The sequence below is a fragment of the Bubalus bubalis genome, chromosome 3 (genome assembly GCF_019923935.1).
Source record: "Bubalus bubalis isolate 160015118507 breed Murrah chromosome 3, NDDB_SH_1, whole genome shotgun sequence".
In the NCBI taxonomy this organism is placed as follows: domain Eukaryota; kingdom Metazoa; phylum Chordata; class Mammalia; order Artiodactyla; family Bovidae; genus Bubalus; species Bubalus bubalis.
The window spans coordinates 173,967,780-173,986,770 of NC_059159.1; the positions used below are offsets into that span (position 1 = coordinate 173,967,780).

An 18,991-nucleotide genomic window follows, 5' to 3' on the forward strand; every position below is an offset into this window, starting at 1 on the left:
GGATGGATGAAGCCGGCTGAGGACCCCCGCGGCCCGTCACAACCTTGTCCCGAGGCCGGCCTTGCCCAGGCCCTGCCCCTAGAGCCCCCTACCTGCATCCCAGATCAGGCAAGCTCAGCCACGAGCACAGGGACCCACTCTCCAAGCCCCAGTGCAGAGCAGGCCCTGGGTTCCTGACCCTGCTATGAGCCCACAGGACCCCACCCTGCAGAAGGCCCTCCTTCTGTGGAGATGCCTACAGCCCCCAGGACGCTATTTCCCCGGCTCTGCTCTACCAAGTGAGCTGTGCTTTCAGGATTTCCTAAGTAAACAGGAGGGAGCTTGGCACAAGCGTTTAAACATGAAGCCATCCTTTGCAAAGCAAACCAGGCATCAGCGGGATCCTTCTGACTCCCAGCATCGCTGTTCACACGCCGCTCATCGGCAGTCTGTCCCGCTCATCGGCAGTCTGTCCCAGTGCGGCTGCCGTAAAGCCCCTGGGTCCCATCCACGCGCCTTCCTCTGAAACAATGACCCTCCCAACACAGCCAAGCGGGGTCTTACTGTCAGTGACAAGGTGCCGGATCTCTGGTACTTTCACAAACACAGAAGATGCAGGACAAAGAGAACCAACACTGTTTAATTCCCTCCCTCCTCCGTCCTTAGAAAGAGGAGCAAAGGGGGGACTCCCTGCACTTCTCGAGGCCACCGTGAAGCGGGGACCCAGGCAGGGCTCATCTGGGCAGAACCACAGGAGCGGCGCCTTGGGCACCGAATCCCACAGAGCGGGCGGGCATGCAGACGCCGCGGGACTCGCTCAGACTGTCTCCCTGCTCCTGTATCAGGCACTCCTCGCCCCACAAACCGCTAACGAACCCACAGCTGTTGGCACACTGCTGAAGGAGTTTAAAAGCTCCGATAAACCCTGTGCTATTTCACATTTTCTCCATAAAACGACCGTAGGAAGCAGAGGAGCACTCCCGTATCTCCTGCCCGCTGGGCTGTCAGGCTGGGCTCCCGAGTTGTGTGGGTCCTGAGGCCCCAAGAGCCCCACAGATGAAGCAGGATAAGAGCTGGTTCCCTCCAAACCCGCTCTTTCCTCCACACCACCTGCCCTCCCGGGGGTAAAGCCATTGACCCAAGTCCAGAGGCCCAGGCTTCAGAGCATCTAAAGTCCCCTGCGCGTGGCTGGACCAACCACGGACATCTCTAAAGCACACATTTCCCTTGTTCTTAAGGACGGTCCCTCCCCTCAGCTTCTGAAATACAGACACTAAGTGGGCGCCTTGTTAGTCCAGGTCCGGGCACCTAAACTGGACTTGTTGTGGGGACCACGTGAGACCACACGCAACTGCAGAGCCAGGCTAAGAGCATTTTCAACGGACAGATTCCTGAACCGAGGTTTCCGGGTCTGAACACGCAGGCACTCGGGCGGGGCTCCCAGCCTCCAAGTGCAGGCCGCCGACCCCGGGTGCGCTGTCGGACACGGAGCTCTGGGCTGCTGGTGGGGCTCTGCGAACGTACAGTAAGTCTCCTACACGCGAGCCTTCAGGGTGCAAACCTCAGAGCCGTGGCCACACACCCCGCCAGGCAGGGTGGAACTGCAGCTCGTCCCCCGTCTCCTGTTGCTGCGGGTCCTCCAGCTCCACCGCCCCCCACCCAGTCACCCCCTCCCCTGTTCAGCAGATTCAGCTTCTGTGTGCCAGCCGAAGCATTGTACTGCCGTCCTTCTTCAGGCACTGAACCGCGAGATCAAAAACACTCTCTTCATTTTTGTGTTTGTTATGTATTATTTGTGTGAAAAGTGTTATAAACACATCACATTACAGCATGATCTGGCTGACTGTGTTAGTTGGGTACCTAGGCTGACTCTGTTGGACTTACACGAACAGATTAGACTTAAGAACTTGCTCTTGAAATGGAACTTGCTCTTACAGAAGGCACTTACTATAGTTAAGATCGGAAGTCAGCTGTCCTTAAATTAGGAAAATTATCCAGCTGGCCCAATGTGGTCTCAAGTCCTTCCCATCGGGCCTGGGGTCAGAGACAGGAAGTCAGGAGCCCAGAACAAGAGGTCACCTGCTGCTGCCTGAGAGGCAGGAGGACACGCAGCTGGAATGCATAGGGAGATGGGGACCCAGCCCCCAAACCCGAGGAACTGAATGCCACCCTCCGCCCAAGAGAACCTGGTCTCAGGCCAGAGCCCAGCCTGGCCCCACCCCAGGCCAGCCTGCAGAGACCCCAGCACATGCGGCAGCTGGCCTGTGGAGACTGTGAGAAGATAAACGTGCACTTTTGCTAAATTTGGACTAACTGTAGCAACAGAAAACGGAGAAGAGCCTGCTTAGAAGTCTCTTGCTTTCTTCACGGACATCAGGCCCACTGGGAAGCACGCTTTTCTACACGCAGAGTCAGAGGAATGTGTTAGTGACTGCCTGGTAGCCAGAAGCACGAGCTGCTGCCCAGCGACCTGTGAGGCCATGTGGCCGCGTCCCAGCGTCTGCACGCGTGGTCTGGGAGCACTGGGGGCAGCTCTGCCTGTTCAGCATCAGCGAACCTCCTTCCAGAATGCTGCGCTGCTTCTACACCTGGTTTCCTTTTGATCCAGACATTCTCCCCCAGATTCTCATGGAAGCACCTTTTCTGTCTTGTGTGTTCAATGATTTAACCTCCATTAATGGTGACACGATACTTAAGCAAAAGCCTAGCTCCCACTGTGCCTGAGAACCTCTGACTCTAACCTCCTCCCGACAGCGAGCAGGTGACAGAGGCCCTCTGGCCAGAGACACCCCTGCAGGCCCTGGGGGCCAAGTCACAACTGTTAAAACTGACTTTTATCATGTCAGAAAAAGTTTCAAATGTTAGGTTTAAATATGCATCTGCTTTTTATAGACTCTTTGGGAAAAAATTTCAGAGAACAAAGGAAACTCAACCATTATTGGCCAAATAACTTTCAAAAGATGACATGGTTGGATGGCATCACCGACTCAATGGACATGAGTTTTGATGGATTCAGGAGTTGGTGATGGATGGGGAGGCCTGGCGTGCTGCGGTCCATGGGGTCACAAAGAGCTGGACACGGCTAAGCAACTGAACTGCACTGAACTGAACTGAACTGCACTGAACTGAACTGAACTGCACTGAACTGCACTGAACTGCACTGCACTGCACTGAACTGCACTGAACTGAACTGAACTGAACTGCACTGCACTGAACTGTCAGAAAAGGCAGGAGGTGGTGACGCATCCTGGTCCTACAGCTGGAGCCCCAGGGTGCTGACCTCTGACCTGCTTATCCCACTTATTTTTATCCACTCAAAGGATCTCCTCAAAATCCTTCCCAGGCTGTAGTTGAGAGCCTTTGATTTTAAAAAGCATTTGGTTTAGGGTTTGCAACTTCTAAACTGCTCCTTGTAGGTCTTGCAGCGAGGGTCCCCAGGAGCCACAGAACTAACTCAGGCTGCTTCGGCAGCATGCCTGTCCTCTCCTCCCCTTAAGGTGGGGCCAGAGGGTCACAGGGCAGGGGGACCCGCATCCGCTCAGCCTCCAGATGCCACTTCAGTACGGCTGTGTGTCTGACAAACACACCATAAAAGGCAGAATTTCAGTCATTTTACTTTGTGTACCTTCCTGCCCATATCAGAGTCAGCAGAGCTAGTAAGATGTATTTGCTTTTGTCAAGGGCTTCCCTGGTGGCTCAGCTGGTAAGGAACCTGCCTTCATGCAGGAGACGTGGGTTCTATCCCTGGGTCGGGAAGACCCCCTGCAGGAAGGCATGGCAACCCACTCCAGTGTTCTTGCCTGGAGAATCCCATGGACAGAGGAGCCTGGAGGGCTACAATCCACGGGCTCACAAAGAGTCGGACACAACTTAATGATAAAACAACAACAAGCTTTCTTAAAACCACAGGGAAGCCTCTGGTTTGCTGTGGGCAGAGACAGCACATCTCAGGCACAGGAGGGGCGTGTGGCTGACTAAGGGGGTGGGGCCTGCTGGGGGCCTTCCTCCTGCAGAAGCCTTGTGTTTACCTGAAAGTGGCCACGACACGCAGGTGTTTCATCAAGGAAAGGGCTGTTTCCAAACCTCAAGCTCTCTTCCTGTGCTCACCCAGCCTCTACTCACCTTCTTAAGAAAGAAAGGAAATGCACCAGCCACTGGGTTCTCAGCCTCCCTGACGGCAGTCGGCCGCAGGTAACACACTGCACTAACTCAGCAGGGAAAACGATAGCTTTTCCACAAAACAGTGACGGACACCCAGCCCTTGACGATGAAACTGAAGTTACTTCATCAACCAGGCTCACAGACTAGCGAACATCCGCTGAACGGAGGTCTGGTCTAGCCTTCTCATTAATGAAGGAAAAGAGGCCCAGAGGGCTGCTGAGAGGACGTTTCTGGAGCTGGATCCACCTTGGATGAGAGCTCAGTCTTACATTCAGTCTAATTCTGCTCGCGTTTGAAACTGGAAACATGATTTCTTCTGCTAATGACCATGTCTCAGAAGAGGGAACAGCAAGAGTCACTGCCAGACAGACCCACTCCTGACAAGTCGGCTCCTGCTCTGATAGTGTTTGACTATCATGACGATGACTACTATTTCTGCAAATGCTCAGTTCACCTGGCGACAAGGACATGCACCTCTGGGTTTATCGGCGCGTCCCACTCCAGACCACGGTCACACACCTGAACGTGTCCGCTCCAGCTCTGCACCTTGAGACTCGGGCCATGGACAGAGGAAGTGACAGGGCGTCTAGCCAGCGCTTCTCGTATTTTGGTTCATTAGCTACAGGTGAGGAAGGCGAGGACGGAGCCTGTGCAGAACAGATGAGAATCAAGGGTCACAGGATCAGTCGAGAGCACCAAAAATGGGGAGGGGCTGACAGGCCCCAACAGCATATCTGCAAACTCAGATCTAACTCGTCTCGGCCGCAGCAAGAGTGCGTGTGCGCTCAGAGCTCTGGGAAGAAACAAGTGCCCTTCTAGGTCAAAGTAAACTATATTCTTCATCTATTTTTTAAACAAAATACTGCACCGAAGAGAGAAAAGTCACAGGGAAGAGGCTGGGGGCAGAGACTGGCGTTGGGAGGAATCTGGGGCCCTGAGGAAGGCTGTGAGTCAGACAGGCTGTGAGCCGCCTCCCCCAGCCAGAAGGTCAAATCAGAGTGGGATTCATGCATATTAATGCTGCCAAGATGCTAACAGGTGGTCACGAGCCTAGCTTATTAGCTAATGGCAAAGCTCTCAGTCTGTCCAAAAGGAGTGGGGGTGGGTGGAGGGTGGGGCTGAGGGTAAGGCGAGTGAAATTAATTCTTAGGTGGATAAGAAGCTCAGGGTCCCCGAAGAGAGGAAACGATCAGAGCTCTCAAGGAGGAAGAAAGGACAAACTTTCTTTTCTACATTCCTTAGCCTTAGCCACATAAAACTTTTTTTTTCTTTAAGCCCAGAGCTGATGATTACACAACAAAACAACTCCCCTTAAACTCTGTAGCAATGGCTATGTAACAACAATGTATCCTGTTTGAAGACACGTTTCTCCTTCTTAAGAACCCACTGATCCTGTCATCTTAACATGTAAATTGTGGGAGTGGGTGTGGTAGGATCTTTACAACCTTGAGACCTTCTTTTGATTTATTGTAATAAGCAACTGAAAAAGTACGCAGCTCCCTTGCTAAGACTAGCGAGGGGGGCACTCCCCATCCCCCTTCCGAAGTCTGTGTCAGAAGCTTTCTCTGCCCCTTGTTACACTTTAATAAAACCCTGCTACACAAAAAGCTCTCAAGTGATCAAGCCTGGTCCCTGGTCTTGAAAATAAATCTTCTTCTTCAGAGATCATGAATCCCCACTTGGTTCACCATAAGCTATCAGGAAGATGCTCGAAAGGCTGAATGAAGCCACACAAACAACCCTGTTCTGAGACGTGCCGCCCACACGTGCCCAGGGAGCCGCTGGGTCAGAGAGTCTGTCCCGGTCCTGCGGGCGGGGCCGCGGCACCCGCCCCGGCAGGGGACAGCTGCGGCCCTGTCTGCCTCCCTCTCCAGAAGCGTCCTTGCAGCAGCTGTGGCTTCCGGTGACAAAGGCAGGAGTCCCGGCTCAGGGGCAGGCGGACAGACCTCGGTGCACATCCCCAGGGCGCAGGCAAAGCCACTAACCAGGGACCAACCCCAGACCCACCCCGGAGCAGCAGGAAGGCCCTGCCCTGGGGGCGGCCAGACCCAGCGCTGTGCTGCCGGTCATGAGGGCTGGGGAAGGGTTTCCCTGCTGAGCGCAGGGCCTGCGGGCGGCAAGGGTGGGGCTCGGGCTGTGCGACGGCCGACCTGCTCAGGACACGCGGACACTAGAGCTCTGTGGGGCCGCTCCCCTGGGCCCTGCTTTGCTGCACAGGGGACCCGGCTCTACACTCTGCAACAATCTGGTCCAGAAAAGAATTCAGTAAAGAACAGACACAGGCACACGTGTAACTGAATCACTTTGCTGTGCACCTGAAGGTCTCCCAGCATCGCTAATCAATTCTGCTCCAAAACAAAATGAACATTCCAACAAGGCCAGCAAGCTGTATACAGGGATGACTCCTTTCAGGCCAAACTCCACATGAGCGTTCAAGCGTCTCAGGCCGAATAGCTGACACTCCGGGATAACACCCGGCAGGTCCCATCCTGGGGCCTTATTTGGACAAAGTCTTTCCAGGTTTGATTAGACTAATGGTATTGCGATGGGGGGCTTCCCAGGTGACTCAGTGGGTGGAGAAGCCGCCTGCAATGCTGGAGACACAGTAGACCTGGGTTCAATCCCTGGGTCGGGAAGATCCCCTGGAGGAGCGCATGGCAACCCACTCCAGGAATCTTGCCTGGAGAACCCCATGGACAGAGGAGCCTCGCGGACTACAGTCCATGGGGTCACCAAGTCAGACGCGACTGAAGTGACTGAGCACGCACGCGTGGACGCACTGTGACACGAGTTTACCCTGGACTGTCCGGGTGCCCTAACATGGTGGCATCAATCCTTACCCGAGGGACACAGGCAGAACCCGGACAGGGGAGTGGGGGCCTTGTGAAGACCGAGGTGTACCCGGGAGCCACGCGGCCGCCGGCCAGGACGCAGGGCCACCGGGGCCGGGAGGGGCAGGAAGGACTGTCCGCTGTGGCCTCTGGAGACGCAGCCTGGATCCCCAGCAACTAGAGGCTGCGCGCGGGTGTCCTCCGAACCTTATTCATTTATTAAGTCCTCAGCCAGTAGCTCAAAGGCAAAGGCACTGTAAGACCAGAGGTGTGAAGCAGACTCCATGAATCGCCACCGAGGGTCCTCTTTCTGCTTTGCGTGCTGACGTCTGGTGACATACCTGCTTTTGAGGTCACGCGAGCACAGCACTAAAAGCGTCAGGTCTATCCCTGTGCTACGGATTTCATGCTGGGCATGCCTCCCTGTTTCCCAGCGCTCCACCTGTGCACCCCGCGATCACACCACCCCTGAAATCATGAATATGAGCTTGGACGAGCATGGGCAGACCTCTGTGCTCCCCAGCGCTCCACCTGTGCACCCCATGATCACACCACTCCTGAAATCACGAATATGAGCTGGGACGAGCGTGGGCAGACCTTCCTGTTCCCCAGCGCTCTGACTTCCATTACCACAGGTATCTCTGGTTCTTCCAGAACTTCTATGTGCAGAATCGTACAGGAGGCACTTGTGTGTATAGCTTCATTCGGCAGGAAGTCAGTGACAGGATCTCTGTTTCTGTGTATTTCAGCAGAAGCTGGGAAAGATTAAGGACAGTAGGAGAAGGGAGCAACAGAGGATGAGATGGTTGAAAGGCATCACCACCCAGTGGACATGAGTTTGAGCAAACTCTGGGAGATAGTGAAGGACAGGGAAGCCTGGCGTGCTGCAGTCCATGGGGTCACAAGGACGTGGATACGACTGAGCGACTGAACTACAGCAGCGGATTACTCGCTGTCTTCGCTGAGCGGTATCTGCTGTTTGTGTGTGCCCGCATCTCTTGCTTCGTTCACCTGTTGAGGGAGATCGGAGCCATTTCCAGTTTCGTAACAAGATAAAGGTGCTGTGCTGTCAGTTAAATCTGGGTGCCCAGTCTGCATTCCCAGGGAAGCTTCGTTTCTCCTGATTCATTACTCTCCTTTGGCTCGATCATGCATTTGAAGCTCTCCGTGTTGCTCTCTGTGACGTCACAGACGCCAGGACTGCAGGGCGTCCAAGCTCGTGAACCTCTCAGGTTTTGTAAGTATCTAGAAGGCTGAGAAGAAGACAAGACTTCCTTTCCTGTGTAGCGTGCGGTCAGTGATCAGCATAAACAGTCGCTTCCTCTGGAATTCTGAATGCACTCACCTCGTACATTCAAGTTTTTCCTGACGACTCTCAGATCTGCAGTGCATTCACAACCGACTCCTGGTGCTGGAGGTGAGTCTGTTAGGAAGATGCTTTTTCAAGACAAATGCCACATGCAGAGACACCCGCGACTCACTGACAGCCTCCTGCAGGCTTCTGGCTTTCCATCACTCAAGCAGAGAAACATCCATCTCGGAGGTGGGTGTGGAGTGGAGACATGACCCTGGTGACCTCAGAGGGATGGGTCCAGCTTCCAGACCAGAGGCCCCGGTGCCAGGTGCCCCACCTGCCTCCTCAAGTCTCGGGGGCTACGGGGTTGCACGTGAGGTGGGCAGGAAAGGAGTCCCTGCCTCGGGAAGAGCTTCCCTAGCACCCCTCTCTGTTACTCCCTTTCTAAATGGCTCTGGAGTCAGTAAGGAAGGAGATGGCCCTCCATGCACTCAGAGACCACCCTGGACCGCTGCTCTGAGCAGGTCAGCCCCAAGACACATGCCAGCCTTTCCTGAGGAGCCACCGGGACCGCCCAGAACCCAGAGCCCATGCCAGACGAGCACCCAGTGGAAGGCATGTTTCATATCGTAACAGTCCCAGGGGCTATGAGTCCATCTCCCCGGCCAGTCACCTGCTGTTGGGAGAAGTCTTCCAACATTAAGACACGGGGCATCTTATGGAAAATCTCTGGGGAGTGGCCAACACAGCAGATTGTCCCCCAGGGATGGGGCTGGGAGCCTGGGCTGCCTGCAGCATCTGAACTGGATGTGAAGCTGGTGCCCACTGATGTGGGGGGAGATGGGAGAAGAAACGGACGTCAGGCACCAGAGCACAGCTTTATGGGTGATGGGGTACCCTGCTCAGGTTGGGAGTTGGAGGAGCCACCTGAGGCCACAGGGGGTAGTGGGAGAGGGCGGATCCTGGAGATAGGAGGGACGCAGCCCTATTGCCAACTGGGCCCCGGGCACTACACAGTCCCTGGCTGAGTGCCCAGGCGTCCAGAACAGACTGGTGGACTTACACCCGAAGTCTAAGCATGATGGTGCCCAGGGCCCCAGCCTTGGGTGGCAGAGTGGGGGTGCCTCTAGGGCCAGCAAGTTGGGGCTTGCAGGAAGGAAGCATTCTGGGGGCTCTGCAAGGAGACCTGGGAGCTCCTTAGGGAGAAAGAGCCATGATCTCCTGCTGTCTCCAGAAGGCCTCGAGGCTGGTGCAGCCAGGCCGTGGCCCCAGTACAGCCGCTGTGGCCTCCGCAGGCTTGGTGGGCATCTGTCGTGAGCTGCTGTGTGTTTGCTCCTGACGGTAGTAATGTCCCTCGCAGACAGGAAGCAAGTGCCTCGGGCCCTGGGGGCTTGAGAGGCATCCATTTCTTCCCAATGCTGCTTTAAATAGACCCAGAACTAAACTACTTCTGTAACAGAGCTTCAGCTTTCACTGAATTTCCAGGGCTAATTTTCTTTGAAAATGCCTCCTGTCCAGATGGACTGGCATTAATTAAACATGTCTGCACCTGACTCTCAGGGGCCCGGCCCTTCCTGGACAGCTGGACCGCCCTGCGTGACCCCCGGCAGAACATTGCGTATGGACACGGCAGCCCGGGAACCTCGCACAGCAGCAGGCTCTGTGTGTCTCTGTGAGCCGGCCAAGGGCAGGTCACAGGTCACGGGGACCAAGGACAAGTGCACCTCAGTAAGGTGACTTGTGGAGACAGGCAGGTTCGCACAGATGTTCATATGGTGCCTTACCTTAATCAAGTGTGTTTCTCACTAAAATACTTTGCTTTCCCTCCAAAGAGCATCTCTTAAAGGCTCAATTAGACATCAAATATTATTGAGGGAGAAGGGTCACTGTCAAATATTTTTCTGCAGCTGAATTAAGACACACATCTCAGGGATGAGACAGCATCACTGTACTGTACGGTCTCTGCGTGCCACAAAAATATGTAAATAATTTTCCTATTTGAATTTGATATATTTTGAGTGGAAATGTCTACTTTGTTATTTTAATGAAATTAATTCATTTCATGAAGACAGCTGCATATCTAAATTAAATTGTATACATTTTTAAGTGTTACAGTAATAAAATAATTTAAAAGCAGATCAACATATCTGATAGCAGATTACTGTTATATTCTTCTAATTGAAATCATTATTAGGATTATCATATAGCATTATCATAATAATGAGAAGTCATTATTATGATGATAAGATTAAAAATATCTCATGAAACATGAATGGTGGAGTAAAAACAGGGCCTGATTCTTAGACTCTTCATTGGGAGGTTGTCTGGAAGAGAAGTGAAGTCTTTACAGCTACCAGAATCTACTCAAGACAAAGGTCAATAAACTACCGAAGCGCATGATGAAAATAAGAGAGGAGTGTGCAAATACTATTTTTAGAAACACATGGTATCTTTTATACAGGACTGGGGGCTTCAGAGATGATGCAATGCCCTGAGGTGACCTGAGGACCCGTCAAGCTGAGGCACTAACGTGAGCGGGGGTGCCTCACTTCCTGGGCCAAGACTGTCAGGAGCAGAAGCGGCTGGTGGGAAACGCAACACAGAAATCACGCGAACAGAAAGTGGCTCCCGAGCTGCATGAGAGAAAATAGACATTCTGCAAAAGTCCGTGCTGGGCTGGCACCTGCCAGCCTAACTCAAGTGACTGCGTTACTTTCCACAGACTTCCCTCCTTTAACCTCCACACGCTTCTGGGATCCCTCGTGTTTTCCCTCCTGAAATGTGGCCTTTCGAGACTGTCCTAGTGAAAGCCTGTTAGTGACTCTTTCAGATCCTCCTCCTAAGAACAAGTCTTTATTTTTACTTGTTCTGGAAATACGTCTTTGCAAGGAATGCAAAGACAGACCAGTAGTGATGGGTCTTGTCTCCACGATTTTGAAAATATTATGTATTGGGCTGCTTTGCAGCTTCCATTGTCACTGTTGAGAAATACGTTGTTAATGAAAGTGTCATTATTCATAAGTGACCTGTTTTTGCTGGTGGATTTTAAGATCGACTTTCAGTCATAAAGTCAGAGAGGCGAGTACGACTCTTCATGAAACTCAAATACAGATAAAATGAATCTATAGCAATAGAGGTCTAAACAACGGTAATTTTTTGAGGTGGATGTAGTGTGAGATTCCCCACTCCAGTGCTCTTGCCTGGAAAATCCCATGGATGGAGGAGCCTGGTGGGCTGCAATCCATGGGGTCGAGAAGAGTCAGACACGACTGAGTGACTTCCCTTTCACTTTTCACTTTCATGCATTGGAGAAGGAAATGGCAATCCACTCCAGTGTTCTTTCCTGGAGAATCCCAGGGACGGGGGAGTCTGGTGGGCTGCTGTCTATGGGGTCACACAGAGTCAGACAGGGCTGAAGCGACTTAGCAGCAGCAGCTGTGTGAGATTTTGGTGACGTGCTATATTCTGACCATGGTGCTGTAACATTTATTAAGCTGTTATTTCAAAGTTGAATACTTCTTAGCATGTGCCTTATGTTTTAATTAAACCGTTAAATATCATTCTGTCATTCACTCGTTCATTATCTCTGCCTGGGAGACCAGCCTCCCTTCCATCTAGAAGATTCAAGTCATTGTTTAACTTATATGTTTGTTTAACATTTTAAAATGTATTCATTTTAATTACTTTTTCTTTTTACATCTGCTCTTCACTTGCAACCACTATTTATAAGCTTCTTATGTGTTTCCTTATAATTTCTGCAAAATTTGGTTTCAATTTTGGGCTTCAATATACTGTTCCTGTACACTTCTGACTCATTCAGTTCTTTGCAATGACCCTAGTCTTTTGCGTTAATCTTCTGAAAATTTTAACTTAGAAAATCAGCTATTTATCATCATAAATTCTTTGTTCTTTAATTTTAGCTCTTTATTCATCTGCCACAGGTGCACCGGCACCCAGAGCCCCTCAGAGGCCCAGGTCAGCACCCAAGCTCCAAGCACATCTGGTGGAAGCACCAGTCATTTCTCCGGAAAAAGGAAAACAGTTTTGGACGATCAAGTCATGTAGGAGTAACCCCTCTGTTTCCTCTGTGAAGGAAACATGAACAGTGACCAACTAACAGGAGGCCAGGACGGAGCACGAGGGTGCGGGCGGGGCGCCAGGACGGAGCGGGTGAGGGTGTGGATGGGGCGCCAGGACGGAGCACAAGGGTGCGGGCGGGGCGCCAGGACCGAGCGGGTGAGGGTGTGGACGGGGCGCCAGGACGGAGCACCAGGGTGCGGGCGGGGCGCCAGGACGGAGCGGGTGAGGGTGTGGACGGGCCCGACAAGGTTCAGGTTCAGGTCTGGGTGGGTGGCACTGGTGTGCCCGAGACTCCGCTTGTTATAAATATTCGGCCGGGATCTGGACCTGATAAGGTAGCTGGTGTGACCAAGACTCTGCTCAGGTCACTGGTGTGCCTGAGACTCCACTTGTCATAAACATTCAGCCGGGGTCTGGATGTGAACAAGGATGGACTTAGAACCCTAAGCGGTGTGAGCCATCCCTGGGCCTGGAAGAGAACACGGAGCCTGGGGTGAAGCCCTGAGCAGACTCCTGCTCGCGGAGGGGAGGGGAGAGGCAGCACCTGGGTGGAGAGCGGTTAACAATTCGGTTCCACGTGAGAACACAGGAAAGCTGTCACACACACAAGGTGACACCAGGAATGGCTTGGGAACCACACACAGTCTGGTTAAAGGAGATAGGAGGCGCGTGCTTACTGTGTTGCTGGAGGCTCCGTTCAGATGCAGACCGCTGTCGAAGAGGGGCGAGGAGGCCCCGCTGCCCGGCTGGCTGGATGGTCCCGGGGACCCTGTGAACAATACAGACTGTGCTGCAGACAGGGCTCCAGGGGCTTACCTGCAGGTCCACCCGGCGGGTCCCCGACAAGCCTGGGAGAAGCGGACGGGAACAGGATGGACTTAGAACCCGAAGCGGTGTGAGCCGTCCCCAGGTCTGGAAGAGAACAGACTGGCCCCTGGGCTGCAAGCCAGCGCGGCCTTCGCCCCGCTGCACGGCCAGCCGCCCATCTGGGGCCCACGGGAAGCTCGGCAGGGGGCAGGCAGGTCAGCCTTTCCCCAGGGCCAGGGAGACAGCAGCCTCCCCTGGCCCATCCCCAGCCCCCACGGCTTCACGAAACTGCACTCCCCATTGCTAGGATAACGATGCTAATTTCCTAAGTTATTGTTGACTTTCTGATGATAACTTGGATATTATTTCTTCATTTGACACGTTCTGATTATCTTTCACTGCAAGCTGCTTTAGTGAAAACTAGGAAGACAAAGAAGGTGAGTTCAAGGAAAGCGTTATTTGTAAAAAGAGCTCTGGACTCAGCAGGGAGCCATGGCTGGGCCTGGGGCGTGGACCCCGGTGGATGGGGGGTGGCCAAGTCAGAGTCCATCTAGAGCCCTCTGTCCGCTCTCAGCAAGTTCAGGGACGGAAAGGAGTCCCCATGCCCCCAGCCCGCGGGCCTGTCCCCACGCGTCCCTCACCGCCTGCCCCTGTGGCTCTGGGCGGTCGGGGGCAGCAGGGGGCGCAGTGAGACCAGTGCTCACTGCACGTGGACACAGGCGTGGCCACGAGTCTCCGGCCACGTCAGCCCCGACCACGTGTCCGGACCCCTCGCCAGATGCCAGACTGGGTGCCAGTGGCCCCAGGACCCAGGAGCCACCAAGCTCAGGCTCGCCCCTGCCCCACCCCCCACCCAGTGGGCGATCTCGGGAGAGAGCCAGGGGCCCCGCCTGTCCTGTTCTCAGACGTGACGGGAAGGGCCCCACGGGTCGTGGAGGGTCAGAGCTGCTGCCTGCCTGGATCACAGGTTCTTTGTTTTCCTTTAGCTTGAAGAGTTTCAAGGCCAACATTAGTCATCAAAAGCCAACTACTGGGGGATAAGTGATATTAGGCAAAAACTCCAGACCAGCTGGGAAGCCAAGTCTGACCGGCACATGCGTTTGTTTAATCAAAACCCAGACACTGCTTTAAAATCCAGATTTCCCACTTTCCTGGAAGGTGACAAAACCTGACTTTACGGGGTAAAGTCCCCGAGCGACAGGCACTGGCCGGAGCTGAGGGGACTTCAGCAGGGGCCCCACACCGCCCTCATCCCCACCCCAGATGGGGCTGCGAGCACCGGCGTGCGCCTGCAGGGAGCAGGATGCACACGGGTCCCTCCCGTGTCGCCAGCGTCCGTGTCGCGGAGGACGGAGCTGACAGCCCGGCCACGATGCTGCAGTCACTCCTCCGAGACACAAGCCCCTGGTGTGGTGGTTGCTGATCATTACCACCAGTTCACAGATGAGGAAAGTCAGTGGATGTCGTGCAAGTTACTTCTGCGATCTCAGTTTTCTTCCTGAAAAGTCAGGAGCCTGTTTACAGGCTCGCCCTCAGGGCACCTGGCACAGTTCGGGTGAAGCAGGTGCCCATCACCCCGGTTTCCCTTCTGACACTAGACTGCACGGGCAGAGCTCCAGCGGGCTCGGGGGAACCTGATGAACTCACAGGTCTTCACACCAACGCGTCCAGGCCGTCGAGGAGCAGCTCCAAGAGTGAGGCCGTGTTCTTTCACGCCCCCCTTACTGTCCCACCGAGGTTGTGTGGCCAGAAGACAAGTGTGGGCAGCCTGTCTGTCTATCCCTCTGAGATAACAGGATGCACACAGCATCCTGATCGTGGGGATCCCTGCTTCTGAAGAGGCTGCAGGCATGTTACACAGCAGGACGTCTCAGGAAAAACAACAGGTGAGGAGGAAGCTGTCGGCACCCGTGAGCCCCGCCACTTACCTAACGGGAGCTTCAGAAACGACGGTGCTTCCCTGAGATACTCGACGGTGACGGTCACCTCATCGCCAGCATTTTTCAGAAGATGCACCTGTCAGTGTGACAAAGGACAGCCACTTTACCACTACAGAGGGACCACGGAAAGAAAGCGTGCATCCCCACCAGGGCTTGCCGGGTGGCTCGGATGGGAAAGAATCCGCCTGCAATGCAGGAGACCTGAATTCTATCCCGTGGTTGGGAAGATCCCCTGGAGGAGGAAATGGCAAGCCACTCCAGTATTCTTGCCTGGAGAGTCCCATGGACGGAGGAGCCTGGCGGGCTACAGTCCATGGGGTTGCAGAGAGTCGGACACGACTGAGCGACTAACACTTCCACTTCCGCTACACGCTTCGCCTGTCTCTCGAGGAGCCAGAGTTCACAATTACCTCTGAGACTCTGGAAGCTCTGCAAGCCTCCCCTGGGGGCACGAACGGATGCGGTGTGTCCCCAGGCACACAGCTCCGTGCCTCATCCACATACAGGTGCAAAAGTCGGCCCGGGCCCAAGGCCAGGCTCCCCGCACACTAGACACCCCCCCGCCTGGAACCAAACTCACGGGAGAAACCCACGCGGAGTACCAATCGCCAAATCTCAGACACTGGCACACAGGCCCGCGCATCCACTGTGATGCTGCAAACTACAAACACGAGCTTCGGAGTTGAAACGACCCTTTGGTTTGGAGAAGCCGAGTGCATCACGTCGCCCCTCTCGGTTACAAGGTCACCCACCCCCGGGTTCAGGCCTTCATGTGCAGTTACAGACAGCTCCCCACGTTAGCTCTGGAGACAGCTTTGAAAGCCAGACGTGTTTCCTGTCAGTTAGGCCAACTCGATCCAGACACAGCAGACACAGCCCAGAAATAAGCAGCTATAAGTGTTCCCGCCCCGGACACGTCCCCGATGCCTCCAAATGACCTTGGTGCCAGGGCAGGGCGTCCTGCCTGGCCCTCACGTGCATAGCCACCGGCTTCTGCCCAGAGAACCCAGGAACGCCTTTCCTCTCACCCGGGGACGTTCCCATGCCCCCCAGACCCTGACGTTCCCCGCCCCCATGCCTTGGCCTGTGAACCCCGCTGAACACACGAGCCCAGGTCAGCTGAGCGAAGGGAGAGCAGGACAGCACCGTGAGCATGAGACGGACACTCTGCTCGGACGGCCTGGCGGCTGGGGGCTCTCTGGGACCACCCTCCGCCCAGGCCGAGGCCCCAGAGACAGGACCGCACCACCTCAGCCCCTCCCAGCTGACACTTGTCTCCTGGGACAAGTGGCCCCAGGCGATTCTGATCAAAGTGCAGGGTCACCGCACTCTCTCCTCCCACAGTGAAGTGAAGGAACCCCCAGGCAATGCCCTGCCCTGTGGGTGTGGGTGTCCAAGGGTGGGGGCCACACCCGGGGAGGGCTTAGCCCCCACAGAAGCTGCCGGGTCCTCAGCTCTTGGAGTTTTACGGTGAACACCTGGGCGTCACCTGGACAGCAAGGGCCTGAGATCTGTGACTCTCTCCAGGGTCAGGTTCACCCACTGCTTCTGTCACGCGGATCTGCACGTCTGTGTGTGCATGCACACGCACGCACACGCACACCTGGAGAAGCAAGCAACCAGCCTCCGCTCCCGCAACACCTTCTGCCAAACACAGCTCTGATCTGCTGAGTGACCACTGCATCCACACCTGCGAGATGCTGGGGGCGGGGCTCAGGGGCTCAGAGGGTTCAGGCGTGAGGGCTGGGCTGCAGCTTGGAATCTGGAAGATTCTGCTTCTACCATTTTCTAAACACAAGGGAAGGCTTTATTTCTAAGGGTTCTTGAGTTCAACACCAGCAGAACTCAGGATCTGGCCTGAGACCTTAGCGATAGCAAAGTAGCTGTGCGTGACTAAAACACGTATAAAAAAGAACCCATTTCAACTTGAAAAGGAGGCCTCACGAAATGAGTCAGTGCCTTTTTGGTGATTATGGAATTTTGTTAATCAATGGCTCTCATAGCACCTAAGACCCTGGACTGCCATACTGGACTAGAAGTTAATTTAACATTTGCTATTTTGAAAAAAATTCTGACCATGTTGCATAGAAACGCAGTTCGCACCATCTCTCATTCTGAGATCCTTCAAGATCAAGCATGGACCCTACTCTGGCCTCCGTGGACGTTAGGCTGGGGTCTGCGCTGGGGGCTCCAAGGCAGACAAGCGGGGCCGGGGTACCCGCAGGGGTACCCGTCACCCCAGCGTCCCCGCCTCCCTGCCATCACTAACCTCTGCGTGCAGGTCAGACCAAGCAATTTTCCAAACGTTGATTTCCCTTCCTCTCTGAATGGTGAGAGCTCTCAGAATTTGCTCAATAAAATTAAGTAAAGTTCCCTCCCTGCCAGGTCCGCTCCAATTTCATGTGTCAATGTGGATGGGGACACTGGTGCCATAAACAGCGGGGCTTCGACAGTTTCTGTCACGCTGAAGCAGTGAGGCTTTGCCCAGGCAGGAGGCAATGCGCAGGCAGGAGTTCATGCTGTGCAGCTTTTTTGTTGAGCAGAACTGCCTTTCTCCCTTTTAGTATTAATTGAATCTAGAATTTACTCTGAAAAATGAGGGTGTGAAACTGTGTGATTTATGAGGTCTTCTACAAATTTAATATTTTTATGAACTTCATGAACCTGAAAAGCTGAGATTGTGTATGTCATTAGCCACGCTGATTCAAGCATGGCTTTTGTATCACATAAGACTGTGGACTTATAATTTGATAATTTGGTCCAAAAGGTATATTTATATTAGTCAAATATTGGGATAGCTCTGTGTATTAAGTTTACACATCTTTTACTCAGAAGCTTTTCTTTTGGATGAATGCTTTCCCCCTCCAGGGGGCTGGGATAGAGTTACCTGGCTGTGCATTGTCTCTTTTTGAATTACTGTGTGTATTCTCACCTTAAGAAAGCAAGCTTTTGCACAAATTGATAAATATTTTGCAGAACTGATATCAATTTTGCAGAACTGATATATGTTAGGTTTAGGAAATAAATTATACGTCATCCATTTGAACCTAAACCTTAAACTACGTGTCCCATCCAGCCCGTATATCTTACTCCATACCTGGAGAGAGTTAAAGGAATCTTTCTTAGTAATGAACCACTAATATGCTGCGTTGTGGAGCCTGACCCGACCTTGGCCAAGGTTCACATCTGGAAAGGTGCTGGGGCAGAGCCTGTGACCCCCGTGCCCACGGGCCAGCATCCCAGACGTGCACCACAGGTGAGCGTCCTGAGATGAAAGGTGCTGGGGCAGAGCCTGTGACCCCCGTGCCCACGGGCCAGCATCCCAGATGTGCGCCACAGGTGAGCGTCCTGAGACGGCCTCCAAGGTGATGAGCACGCAAAGCCAGAGGGACCCCCACAGGCTCCACATGGGCCACCCGGGAGGGCTCCTCACTCCCTGAATTTCAGCCCCCATCTTCAAAATAGGAGCCACCAAATCTACCTTTTACAGCATCTGAGAGGCCCTTATGAACACATGCATGAAATGCATGTATAGAAACAAAATAATTAGAATAAGAGAATATCTAATAAAAAGAACAATATCCATAAAAAACCCACACACTTACCACTTCTTTGTGGGTTGCACTTTCTACATTGATGCCGTTAACCTGAAAAGATGACAAATTAAGAATTTTGAGGATAATAATTGATGAGTCTCAGTTCCGAACTAACAGGAACTAACATGCAACAGAGCTAAGGACTGAAGTTCAAGATACTGACCTGGAGCAGGGCGTCCCCTACGAACAACATCCCTGTTTGGTCGGCTGCAGGGTCGTAAAAGGGGCAACAGTGTTAACAGAGACTCAGAGACATCGTGCTCCTTGGTGGTGGCTGAAGCAGAGTATGTAGCAACTGGTACA

At 53.6% G+C, this 18,991-nt stretch overlaps 1 protein-coding gene across 1 annotated transcript in view; it reads right to left on the reverse strand.

The window, feature by feature from the left end:
* SNTG2 (syntrophin gamma 2) overlaps positions 1-18,991 on the reverse strand; it is a 119,836-nt gene that overhangs the window by 34,336 nt on the left and 66,509 nt on the right. Inside the window, exons 5-9 of the mRNA XM_044940575.2 lie at positions 18,852-18,895; positions 18,698-18,739; positions 15,081-15,168; positions 13,023-13,114; positions 4,660-4,787 (exon numbers count right to left, since the gene is read on the reverse strand). Coding sequence (XP_044796510.1) covers positions 4,660-4,787; positions 13,023-13,114; positions 15,081-15,168; positions 18,698-18,739; positions 18,852-18,895 — 394 coding nt within the window. The remainder of the gene's footprint in view (positions 1-4,659; positions 4,788-13,022; positions 13,115-15,080; positions 15,169-18,697; positions 18,740-18,851; positions 18,896-18,991) is intronic.